At 44.4% G+C, this 12036-nt stretch overlaps 1 protein-coding gene across 22 annotated transcripts in view; it reads left to right on the top strand.

Annotated features, from left to right (window-relative positions):
• Positions 1-12036, top strand: part of ANK2 (ankyrin 2) — a 260764-nt gene that overhangs the window by 190706 nt on the left and 58022 nt on the right. For 17 of the 22 annotated variants that reach the window (XM_058838913.1, XM_058838927.1, XM_058838925.1 and 14 more), the window contains 6 exons: positions 13-111; positions 1499-1696; positions 2691-2789; positions 2897-2995; positions 5601-5699; positions 7824-7922. In XM_058838913.1, the coding sequence (XP_058694896.1) occupies positions 13-111; positions 1499-1696; positions 2691-2789; positions 2897-2995; positions 5601-5699; positions 7824-7922 (693 nt within the window). The remainder of the gene's footprint in view (positions 1-12; positions 112-1498; positions 1697-2690; positions 2790-2896; positions 2996-5600; positions 5700-7823; positions 7923-12036) is intronic. The other 5 variants (XM_058838926.1, XM_058838921.1, XM_058838920.1 and 2 more) reach the window with 1 other exon arrangement.

Here is a 12036-nt window from a genome sequence, read left to right as displayed (position 1 = left end):
CCGCCCTTTCAGAACGGCCTCACCCCGCTGCACGTGGCGGCGCACTACGACAACCAGAAGGTGGCGCTGCTGCTGCTGGAGAAGGGCGCCTCGCCTCACGCCACCGCCAAGGTGAGCCCGCCCTCAGGGCAGCCCTCATCTCTCGTCTTATTAATATTCCTCACCTCCAGCCTCGGCGGTGCCCTGAGAAATGTGTGTTCTGGCCGGGCGTGCGGGGAACGATGAGCGCAGGGGGAGTTTATTGCTGGCTTAGGAGTGGTGTCGTGGTGTCGCGGCGTCGGTGAGGGCGGCCCTGAGGAGACCCTGAGGGGACTCGGTCCCTGCAGAGTTTTAGTCACGGCTGGATGTGACAATAGTCACTTCACTATTGTGCAATGCTAGCAATGACATTAGAGATTTTATTCCGGGGTTAGGAGTGGTGGTGTGGTATCACCGTGCAGGTGAGGGGAGCCCCGAGGGGACCCTGGAGCCCCGAGGGGACCCTGGAGCCCTGAGGGGACCCTGGAGCCCTGAGGGGACCCTGGAGCCCTGAGGGGACCCTGCCCCGTCAGAGCTTTGGTTGCAGCTGGAAGTCACCTCGCTGTTGTGTGCTATTAGCAGTGACTTTAGAAATGTTTGTTCTGACCATGCACACAAATCGTTCCGGGGTTTAGGAGTGTGTTGTGCTATTGCTGTGCAAAGCAAAAGCTGATGAAAGGGGGAAATGGTGACCAGATGGGTGCGATACCAGAGAGTGTCCTGCCCTGTGCAAGGCTGCTGATCTGCAGGCTTTCAGGAAATGCTCAGGGATTGCATTGGGAATGTGGTTTCCATGGCAGTGCATGGAAAGCAGGATAGTTTGGGAAACTCGCACTTAAAAAAGCCCAACGAAACAACCACAGGCCAACCCAACCAAGCACCCCCCACAGCACCTGTGTGCTGGCACCTGGGATTTTTCCTTCACGATGTGTTATAAAGCAATTAGGAAGTTGTCTTAGTGCCAGAAAATGCCATTCTTCTGTGCTTAAATTATTAATTTGATCACAAAAACATTGCACCCCGTTGCTGTTTCCAGTCTGTGACTGACACAAATGGATCAAAATTCCATATGCATTTCTCTACCCACATGCTCTGAAAAAGCATTAAGTGGTGAAGGGTGTGCACCCATCCCTCACCACGGGGAATGTCACTCACCAGTCAAAAGGGATTATTTGCAACATAGGTTGTACAAAATGTAGGTGTCAAACTTGGAATAGTTTGAAGGTATTGGTGGAACAGTCCTGCCCATTGTGGTAAAGGCTGGCTTTATTCTGGTTTAGGTGATGAAAGTAACAGATGGACAAAGCAACACAACAGCAGGCCCATGTGGGACATGTCTGGCCTTGAAAATTTAATGAACTCTCATCTCTAACAGCAGGTGTAACATCAAATAATACTGTTTCATGGTGCCTGACTTCTCAGGCTTCCATGGTTGTTGTGGTGACTTTATTTTCCTTTTTTTTTTCCTGTCTGGTGTCAGAATGGATACACCCCTCTGCATATCGCTGCCAAGAAAAACCAGATGCAGATAGCTACCACTCTGTTGAACTACGGGGCTGAGACCAACATTTTGACCAAGCAGGGAGTCACCCCACTTCATCTGGCCTCCCAGGAAGGTCACACTGACATGGTGACTTTGCTTTTGGAGAAGGGATCCAACATCCACGTGGCAACAAAGGTAATTGACAACTGGAAGAGAACTATTGTGGGTGGGTAAGATGCAACATTGGTGTCTGTGGGTGGGTTTAACAACCTGTACCAGAAACCTGAGAGCTCCAGTTTGAAATAATTCAGTGCTCTCACCAGCAAAGGCTCTTTTCCACATGTCTTTATCCTTCAGTGATAAGTGAAGAAATTTACATTCTCTGGCAAATAAGAAAACAACTGCATTACAGGAGTAGAATAAGAAAAATTCTGTGGAAGACCTCTCCAATTTTTTTTTAATGGTTCTGCATGACAGCTTTTTTACAGAAAACAAGGTCATAAAAAAACCCCAAACCATTACTGTAAATCTTCATGGGTCACTGGGTTTATCCAGGCATGTATGCAAATCTTATTTATGCAGATGGAAGCCTGCAGCTCTTGCTCATGTAAGTTAGAAGAGAAGGCTCAGGTATCTCTTGGCATGAAGTTAATATATTCTGGTAATAGAAACAAGGTGATTTTCATTTCTTGTACAAAATTTGTTCCGTGCCTTGTTCACAGGAAAGCACTGCACGTGATCACAGTGAGCTATCAGTTAGAGGCTGCATCCTTTTCCCTGGCAAAAAAGAATGGGATCTATTTCTGGAGTTAATGTCTTCATCTGGCTCATGCCTGCAGTTGTCAAGGTTCCTCTTTCTGTCTGAGGAGTGGGAAGCACATTTTATTAATGGGATTCTCAGCTTCCCAAATTACATTATCGTAGAAAATCTTGAGCATTCATGCCTGAAAGTTTCCCTCTATGGTTGCGGTGACATAATTGTTTTGGAGCTGTTTGTCAGCTGGAACAGGAGTGACATCCACTCTACTTTGTTTAAAAACACCACCCATATTCAGGAGCTATAGTTAGGATCTGATCATGTTTTAAAGATGAGCAAGTGGGAAAGTCTAGATTTTTTTCCTTACATAAAGTAAAGTTTTATTCTTGCTTTTATCTCTTTGTTTACTTACTTGTTATATTCCATCTCCAGGCTGGACTGACATCCTTACACCTTGCAGCTCAAGAGGATAAAGTGAATGTAGCCGAAATCCTCACCAAACACGGTGCAAACCAGGATGCTCAGACAAAGGTAAATCACGGAGTGGCTGCTGTCTCCAGCATGCCAAAGGGTGCTACCCTTGTCCGAGGAATGTTCCACTGAGCTTGCAGTTTTACTTCTTTGTTCTCCTCCTGTAGCTTGGTTATACACCTTTAATTGTGGCCTGTCACTATGGAAACATCAAAATGGTGAATTTTCTCCTCAAGCACGGAGCAAATGTCAATGCTAAAACAAAGGTAAAGAATTTTCCATTGCTTTGCTTTTGCTCTTTACTCTGAACATGGTAACCCAGCACTCCTCCGTGACATATGTGCTTCTTCCCTTGGGAATTCTAACCATGGCATGGGAGGTGTCTGCCTGTGGTAGCTGTAATGGAATGCCCTCTGTCTGCTCCTTCTCATGGTGTGGTGTTCAAGAAAGAAAAGCCAGATAACTCTGTGTGTATGAAAAAATGACACAGACTATCGATTTAACGCATTTTTCTTTTTCTTATTACTTGCAAACTAGCAAATGGAATTTTGTTCCTGACCTCATTTCCGCGTGGTTTGCACCACTGTAATACCACTGTGCTGCCAAACTAGCAAGTAACAATTCAGACACTTTGAGGGTGATGCCAGGTTCTCTCCAATATGCTGGGAGAAGAGTGGGAAGGGTTGCTGCTGTTCAGTGTGTGGGTGGGATGACTCTGGGAGAGGAAGCAGCTGTGGTAAGGGAATGTGGTTTACTCAGGGAGAGTTTGGGGTTTTCTGAGGGGAATCTGTGCTGAAATCTGACCAGAGACACTGAAACGGGCCTGACTACCTGTAGCCAAAGTCTGAACAAAGCTCCCTGACTTCAACAGTTTCTCCAGGGATAAACTGGTGGGCACAACAGCTGGATGGGATGCACTTTGTGGCAAGAGCTGTGTGTCTTCTGAGAACGCAAAGAGAGGTTCTGATGGCAGCAACAGTGTGTTGCATCCCAGAAATCATCACATCACTGTTATCAGAAAGAGAAGGCTAACTCAGGAGCTGTGGGGCTCCAGCCTGGTTAAAGCTGACTTGAGGCAATTACTGGCTGCTGGCTTTAAGCTGCATATCTTGGGACCAACAGGAAGCAGCCCACTGATAATATTTTTGAAATCCCATCAAAATCACTGGCTTGTAGTCTACTGGTCCCACTGGTCAGCTCCCTTGTCCCCAGCTGGGGCCTACGGGATGATTCATTTCTCAGAGTAGCATTATTTGTCACTGTGGTCACAGCTCATTGTGTGGTAAGAAAGAGCCAAGTAAATCAATAAAAGATTCTGGCCCATCCCTCGTGGGATTAGCCAGAATCAATGGGCAAAACTCAGGGATTCCGAAAGGACAGGCAACACTACTAGAAAAACAGCTGATGAGAATTAATAAACCAGGCACTAGTGGGATCCAAACTACGGCTGCCAAGACGTTCAGCTGACGTATTTGGAGGCTAACTCAAGGGACAGACCAAGCTGTGTCTTCAGGATTAGGTCTCTCTTTGTGTTTAAAGGGCCACTGGGACAGATTATGATTCCATTCACCAAGGTATTTTAGTTATTTAGAATAGTTTCATTATAGTCAGCAAGTTTGTATAAGGAAGCAGCTCTCCAAAATCTCACAGCTAGGGACCACTAAAAATACTGGCAATTTGTCAAGTGGTGCTGTGGACTCAGTTTAAAGAGTAAATCCTGAACTCAGGATGGTCATGGTAAAGAACAAATAACCCCTGTTGCAGCTTGGGCTTTCACTAGAGAAAGCCTCCACGATGTTTTGTGCAAAGAAGCACATGAATTCTATTCTTGAAGGACTGCACTTTTCAGGTAAAGGTAGTGAATCTACTTGCCACTAGAACCTACAGTAAGCAGTGGTTCTTAGCAGTCCACGCACTCACCCTGTCATTGTAAGAACCCTAACAGTTCTGACCTATCAATCAGTGTCTAATTAACAGTGCAAAGCGTTGCTGGCACCTATTTGTTTGCAGCTCTGCGAGAACTCTCAGAGCACATTTCCAGAGCCTGCCCCAGGCATTACATAAGGCTACAGTGAGATCAGCCTGGGGTTTTCTTCCAATTTCTTCTCTGCCTGCTTGCAAAGCCAGTTGCAAATAATTTTGTAAATCAATTGCCTGACTGGACTTGCACAATACCATCTCAGATCAGCCAGCTTAAGCACGCTTTGGTTGTGTTTCTGTACTGTGTGACACAAGAGCAAACCACTGGAGCGGATGAGTATCTTGAACTAAGCATGTATATTAAGGTAGACACTGTGTACAAGTTTATAAGTGTAATTACAGCTTGGTCCAGCCTTTTGAGGGCAAAGAGAAGCTAAAGTTGATTGACATTTGTAGTAGGTACATGTTGTTAGCCTTTTAAAAAGCAAATAGGCTTTAATCACTGCTGTTAAAAATCATGTGTTTTTCAAATTAACTCAGGTATTTTCAAGGCAAATCTTGCGCCCTCTGTTGAAAACTAGGATGTGAGAGGAAGAGGAATGTTCTCTGCCTCAGCTGTGATTCTGTGCCCTCAGTGTGCCCCTTTAACTTTGCTGTTCCACATTGTTCCTTCCTCTGATTTAGAAAATGGGGGAGAAATGTCTTTTCATAGATTTCTTTTATTGTGAGAGAAATGACTTTTGAGTAAGAATATTACCTTCCTTCATATATTCATTTATCTGGGGAAGGAGAATTATTATTACTGAAGGAGAATTATTTTTGGGTCGATCTGTGTCATAATTTATGTTTGAAATATCTGAAAAGGAGCAGAAGGAAGCACAGTGAAACATCTGATCTGATGATGGGTTCTTGTTCTTTGTTTGCTTTTGCTGTCACCGCCGTGGACAACAGAATGGGTACACCCCTCTTCACCAGGCTGCTCAGCAAGGCCACACTCACATCATCAATGTCCTGCTGCAGCACGGGGCCAAGCCCAACGCCATCACCACGGTAAGTCTGACGTGCCACTGGGAACTTGTTTCCCTGGGCAGCTCTTTGCTTTCCTTCCTTAGGGCTCAAGGGCATGCTGTTGTTTTGGTGAAAGTATTCCTCATACAGCTGGTTGTCATATGTGGAAATGTAATTTCCTCTGCTTTTCCTTATCCTCTTAAGGTAGTTCACTCCGACCTAACTGTGCACTAATTTAAATGTGAGGTGGAGAAGCAGATTCCTGAGCTGCAGGATCAGGCTGGCCACAGCTGTCTGTGCCAAACTCATTCAGCTTCCCCCCGCCTCAACACTTCTCTCTGGAAACTGATATCTCCAGAAGGAGTTTTCCATAAAAATCAAGAGCAGTTCAGAATCTGAGTTTCTGGTTTTTTAGGTTTTTTTTTTTAATTTAGACCCAAATTTCTGTCCCTCCACCTACTGAATTGGTTTCAGGTTCTTACTGTGTTCACCTCAGTGAACTCAGTGAAGTTAATACCTCCTCAAAGACCATCAATAGCTCCTGGCACAGCTCCTCCTCCGCAGTCAGCCAGCCAGGAACACGACTGTCCTGTTTCACGTTGATGTTGTTGTTAGTCACCTCTAATTGGGTAATCATTAGAACACTGCCAGAGTGTCCAAAACTCCTGCCATTCCCCAGAGTGGATCGGTTTTCCATATGCCTTTAGAGTGTGTGTGCTTAAATCAGCATTGGCACCACGTTTCGTCCTGGAACAATCAAGTGGAATAATCTTGTGTGAAAGTTATCCAAAATTCCAGTTTGTGCATTGGATCATCAAGAGGGACCACTGTAGTCAGTTTCTGGGGCTGTAGGTGCTGTTTGGGGTGTTCACCTGAGGGTCTCTTGACTTGGTTTCAGTCCTCACATTGGGGCTGTCATGCCCAGGTCTAGCCCAAGTCCAAGCAGCCTTAGGGATGTGTCTTTGCTGCGCATTTGGCTGCTTCTTCAGATACTTGATCTGTCCTTGTCCACACAGAGCAACCTCTGTCTTGAGATAAGTGGGAATTTCAACCTGAGACATCCGGCAGGGGGGTGTGGGAGTGGTGTATGAGCAGCTCATGTGCAAGTGACAGTACCAGTCAAATTATTTGTGCTGTGAAGATGCTAATCTCTTCATGGTGTGCTGCTAATCCACAAACTCTGTGTTGCTTCAGGGTGGCTGAGCTAGACTAATACAGAAGAGTTTAAATTATAGATAACTGAAGTTAAAGAAGCTAAAGAAGAGAGAGCCCTGATAAACCCTGCTCATGGTGCAGCGGGGTCACAAGGGAAACCATTTCCATGCAAAGAGCGGTACAGTGACGGTCCACGATTCCTCAGGAGGCCAGCGTGTTGTCCCTTGGTTCAGTGTGAAATAGCATGGAACAATTCTCTTTACAAAGAACCATGCTGCACATCCCTTCCTCCCCTCCCTAATCTCAGTGACACTGGGACTGTGGACTGCCAGTGTTCCAGGACATGAAATAGGGATAAATAGGCCTAAACCCTTGCTAAATTATTTTAGTGTCCATTTGATGAATGACACATCTCTATGTGTTATCAACATTCAAACTGCAAGTAAAGGTATTTAAATGGAATTATATTCCTCACCCCCAGGCTTTTTGTGGTTTGCATTTGTTAAATCATTAGCTTTTGTGAACTGTTAATGGAAGTACTTTTTTGTTGTATGAAGGCATAAGAGTACATGTGGACAACACAGCTGTAATTTGGTACTCCCCAGATAAGGAATTGTACCTGCTAAAGGTGTAACAGTTTCAGCTGGGAGTGAAGCTGTGAAAAGTTAAAATACTTCTTACTTTTTAGAGGAGTATTTCTGCAAAATAAATCCCAAACTGGTGCAGGCAGTATAGGGAAATGTGAGCCCTGAAGGGTTAAACCATACAGCGCTGTAGTATTTGGAATCGCTGGCAGATGTGTGTTGTGTTACCATGGCAATTGGGGCTATAGTCTTAAAGAAGTTACAAAGACAGAGTCAGATGTAACGGTAAAAAAGCCGTGATTTTCCTAGGCTGTGCCTTGTTTTGGATGGAAATGCTGGCTCATGCAGCGTGGAGAGTGATCTCATTGGTTCACATCACAATCCTCCCTCTCTCTCAGCGCGCTCTCCCCCTCTCTCTTCCCTTCAGAATGGTAACACAGCCTTAGCCATCGCCAGGCGCCTGGGATACATCTCCGTGGTCGATACGCTGAAGGTTGTAACGGAGGAGATCACCACCACCACAACTGTGAGTTGCACATGCATTCAAATGTGCCTCTTCTTTACTCAGAGTGTTGTCTTGCTGCTCTCCCCTCAGGCTCTCCGTGCATCTCTTTCCTTTTCTGTTCTGTTTGGGGAGTTTTTGCTCCCCCCCCCGCCCCTTCCCTTTCTGTTGCATTTTTGCTACAGTGCTTTGAGTGTATCTTAGGAGCATGTGGAAGTGTGTGCAAGGCAACAGGCTCCCCTGAGCTAGGGAACAAAATCTGTGTGCACAGCTATGTAAAACAGCAATCCAAAGTAAATCTTGTTTCTAGACCCCGGTCTGAACTGCAAACCCAAACTTCGCAGAAGTTTGTGCCGTGTAGTTTAGATCCTGCCCTGTTTCTCTGTTTTTCTTTTCACCTCTCCTTTTCCATCTGGCCTTACATCTCCACACTTTTGGCACCTCCTGAGGCTCCTGAATCCTTGCAGCATCTCTACGTTTGGACTGCACCCGCCATGGCCCAGAGCCAAGCTGAATGATGCTCACTGGATGGCTGTGAATCACATCCATCATCTTCTTACTTCAGTCACTTCCAGTTCAAACAGATCCTGTTTTCCCAAAATGCAGAGGAATCTTTCCTTGTGGGCTCAGTCCTCTCAGTGCTCCACACTCCTGGAGTCTGTATTTTGATATCAGGGCTGGTGAATGCTGTGTGCTGAACATCAGCAAGGTGGTACTGCAGCTTTAAGCCAGGAAAAGCTGATCTATTAGGACACCCTAAGAGGAGAAATTTTTCCCTCCTTGCACTTTTACCTCTCATCTACAACTGTCATAGCAGGTAGGAAGGGAGAACCTTAGGAAAAGTGCATAATTAAAGAAATTAGATTTAAGTCTTGGTTACTGCATTTATCTTGAAACACTGCTGTAAGGCCATGCTTTTTTATTTTGTTTCTTTATTTTTTTTTAAATGCAAGATTAGTGGTGTAGAAACCTCATCAGCTCTGGATGACATTTAAGAGCTTAGAGCTGTAAAAATCTCTAGATTACTAAAAAGATGCCACTGCTCAGTCATGGGGAGGATTATAAGAAGAGAAATCCAAAATCTCTTGTAAAGAAACAGGAAAATAATTTTGATTTTGTTGCATGCTGACAGCAAATCCCACTCGATATGAACCAAGGAAGATGCAATGGTGAAAGAACCGAGGAACATGGCATAGGGTTACAAATAGAATTAGTCATAATTTATTAATGAACTGCAAAGATCAGGCTGAGTCAGGTTTGGGGAAGGAATTTCGGCATAATTCCAGAAGACTCCTGATAAAGACTTTGTGTCTTTGTTACTACTTCATGTTTTTGTTTAATCATATCACACATCACACATGTACGTACACAAACACATATGTATCTAACCAGGAGTTTAGGAAAATAGAAAAAATTACTTATAACTAAATAAATTCTATTTCTATAAAAATAGAAAACAGGGAAAATTATTTGGAGAAACTTTAGTTCTTATATTTTCAAGCTTCAGAGGACACCTGAAGTGTTAGATCTCTGAAATAAAGACTCACACTATGAAAAGACACACGTGAGTTATTTACTTTGGAAAAATATTTCTTTGAACATTGAGGATGACTGTTTTTCCTACCAGACACCTGATGCCTGGGGTTTAGGACTGAGTCAAGTACTGAAAACTTACTCGTAGAGTTGACCTTTAGGGCAGATTTCAGAGAAATCTGAAATCTTGATCTGTGTCTGCATACTTTAAAAGTCAGGTGGGAGCCCTCGATAAACTCATCAGATTCTCCAGCTATGAGTTCACCTAACCCTTGTAGCTCAGGGATCATGGGGTGGTGGTGTTTGTTGGGGGGGATGTTGATTAAAACATAATTTAGAGCAATTCCTGCGAAGGAGGGCTAAGTAGCAGGTGCTCCCTGCGGTCAGGTTCTCCAGATGGCGAGGCTGGTGCTGCCAGACCTGAGCCCTGAGAGAAGGTGCTGTCACCATAGCTACCTCATTCCCTGAGGCTGGGCTGAGCACTGCACCGAGGACGTGATTGATATGCAAGTCACTGCCACTCGAGGTGAGGGAAAGATCCAAAGCCTTTCTTTGCTCTGACTTGGAACAAATCTTCCTCTTACTTGTGTTATTAGTGGAGCCACATGAATATACAGCAACAGAGAGAGTAAAATGCACTTTTTTTACCGACAAACTAGGGAGCAGTGGGAAATGAGGATAAACTGGACTTTAAGAGGTTTGCTATTCAATTAAGTTTGGGGGGATTTGTACAAACAAGCTGTGGATGGATGATGGAGCTTTCAGATGAGGAGCTTTCAGGCTGTTTGCAGCATGCTGCTGTGAGTAAGTCATTGCTGAAAGCACACGTGGGTTTATGTACCTGAATTATAGGTTGGAATTATTCTATGCCAGCCAATGAAATTCTGGCCTTAGAATTGAAGGCTCAAATACAGAGGCCTTAATTAAACTCCATCATGGAATTCTCAGTGGCACTAAACCTAAGGAGTTTGAGAAATACACACTGAGCAGTTTTCCGCATGGGCCATTCATGGGGCTAGATACAGATTTTAAATGTTGAGAGTGTTTGATGTGCCTGTCAATTAAAAAAAATCTCATATCACACTGGATGCTCCTTTAAAAACATTAATTCCCAGCAGAAGTTGTTTGGATTAGAATTAATGCAGAATCACTTAATGATTCTTGCCGAGTTCAGTGTTACAAAGATGACATTGAAGATTTTTTTGTTCTGTAATGTGCATGTGCTCACACACTCTTTTGAATCTCTTCTCCAAGCTTTGTTTCATTTGTTCAATTCTGAAGTAATTTTTTTCTTACTGATAGGGGAAAGCCAGGAAGTCAATCAAATATCCTTGCTTCCCTGTAAATAGATAATAATGTCTGCCAGTCTTAGAGACCAGACTATATAGGGGCCTGTGAAAACCTAAGTAATGCATAGATGGATGTAGTGGTCCATAAACCTTGGTTGCCTGGAAATAGATAAGATATTATCTTATAGAATATAAGTGATAGAAAAGTGGACAGTGATCATCTCTACCTGCAGCTTGTGCTTTAACTTAGCTGATTGCTCAACTTCTTTGTCTCTTCAACACCAGAGTTAACAAAGTCAGTGCCACCTGAATGATAGCACCTCCCCATATGTCATCGCTGGCCTTGTCACCCCACTGCTGCCTGACATTTCTATCCCAGGAAAGCCATGGGAATACAGGGGAAAAGTCAGTGCTGGTGGTGAGGACATTCAGTGAATATAAACTAATTTGCAGCCCTGAGCCTGTGTTCTGCTGCAACAGAAATAATTAGTTGTTTTTACTCATGGGGAAGAGTGAATTTAGGAGCCTAATTGGGATTGCTAGTTGAGGCAAAGGGCATTGTTCTTTCCCTGTACCTCAGGAGGGTAAACTGGAACTGCTGTCAGAGTTAAATAGATTTCAGAAATGTAGAGCAGACTTCAAAAACTAATTTCCAAAGTAATTACATGGTTGGTAACTTAGTTATTTATGGAAGTACAGTATTTTACAATAAGCAAGAATGCTGTCTTTGTCAGTTTGTTAGAAACAGAAGCACATAAAGGATCAGGAAATAACTAGTAAGTTTTGTCCAACAAAAGCTGCTATTAACTTCACTGCTTGATATCAGTGGGCATTTTCCCAAAAGAATATTGGGTAAGGGACTGAGGGTTTGGCTGATTTAATTATCCCTCCCATGAAACTCTTTCACTCCTTTGCACGTAACGTTAACGCGTGCATGGGATAGAGGGGATCTGCGGCAGGGAGTGAGCGCTGCCTCAGAGGGGCTTTCCCAGGGGAGACTGAGACACTCCTCTCCATGCCAGAGGGGCACCTCTGCTCCCACACATCCTTAAGGGCCCCTGCCCTCAGCAGCTCCCCAGCTTGGCTGGGAGGAGCCATGGAAATTGGGACTTGTTGGTTGTGACCGAGGCGCTTGTGATCACCACTCCTTCTGAAGCCCTTGGCATTTTGTCCCCGCGCTGAGGAGTTCCCTGCAGGCAACTTTTTCACATCTTGCACTTCCTACAGTTCCTCTGCGTTATGTTCTTCATCTCCTTCTCCAGTCTGAATCTGGATGCTAAAAAGATGTCCTCACTCTTGATTCAGCATCCCTGGAC

Source organism: Poecile atricapillus, chromosome 4, assembly GCF_030490865.1.
Source record: "Poecile atricapillus isolate bPoeAtr1 chromosome 4, bPoeAtr1.hap1, whole genome shotgun sequence".
Taxonomy (NCBI): domain Eukaryota; kingdom Metazoa; phylum Chordata; class Aves; order Passeriformes; family Paridae; genus Poecile; species Poecile atricapillus.
Note: the sequence above shows the minus strand (reverse complement) of the source record. Positions and strands in the feature narration are given on the sequence as shown.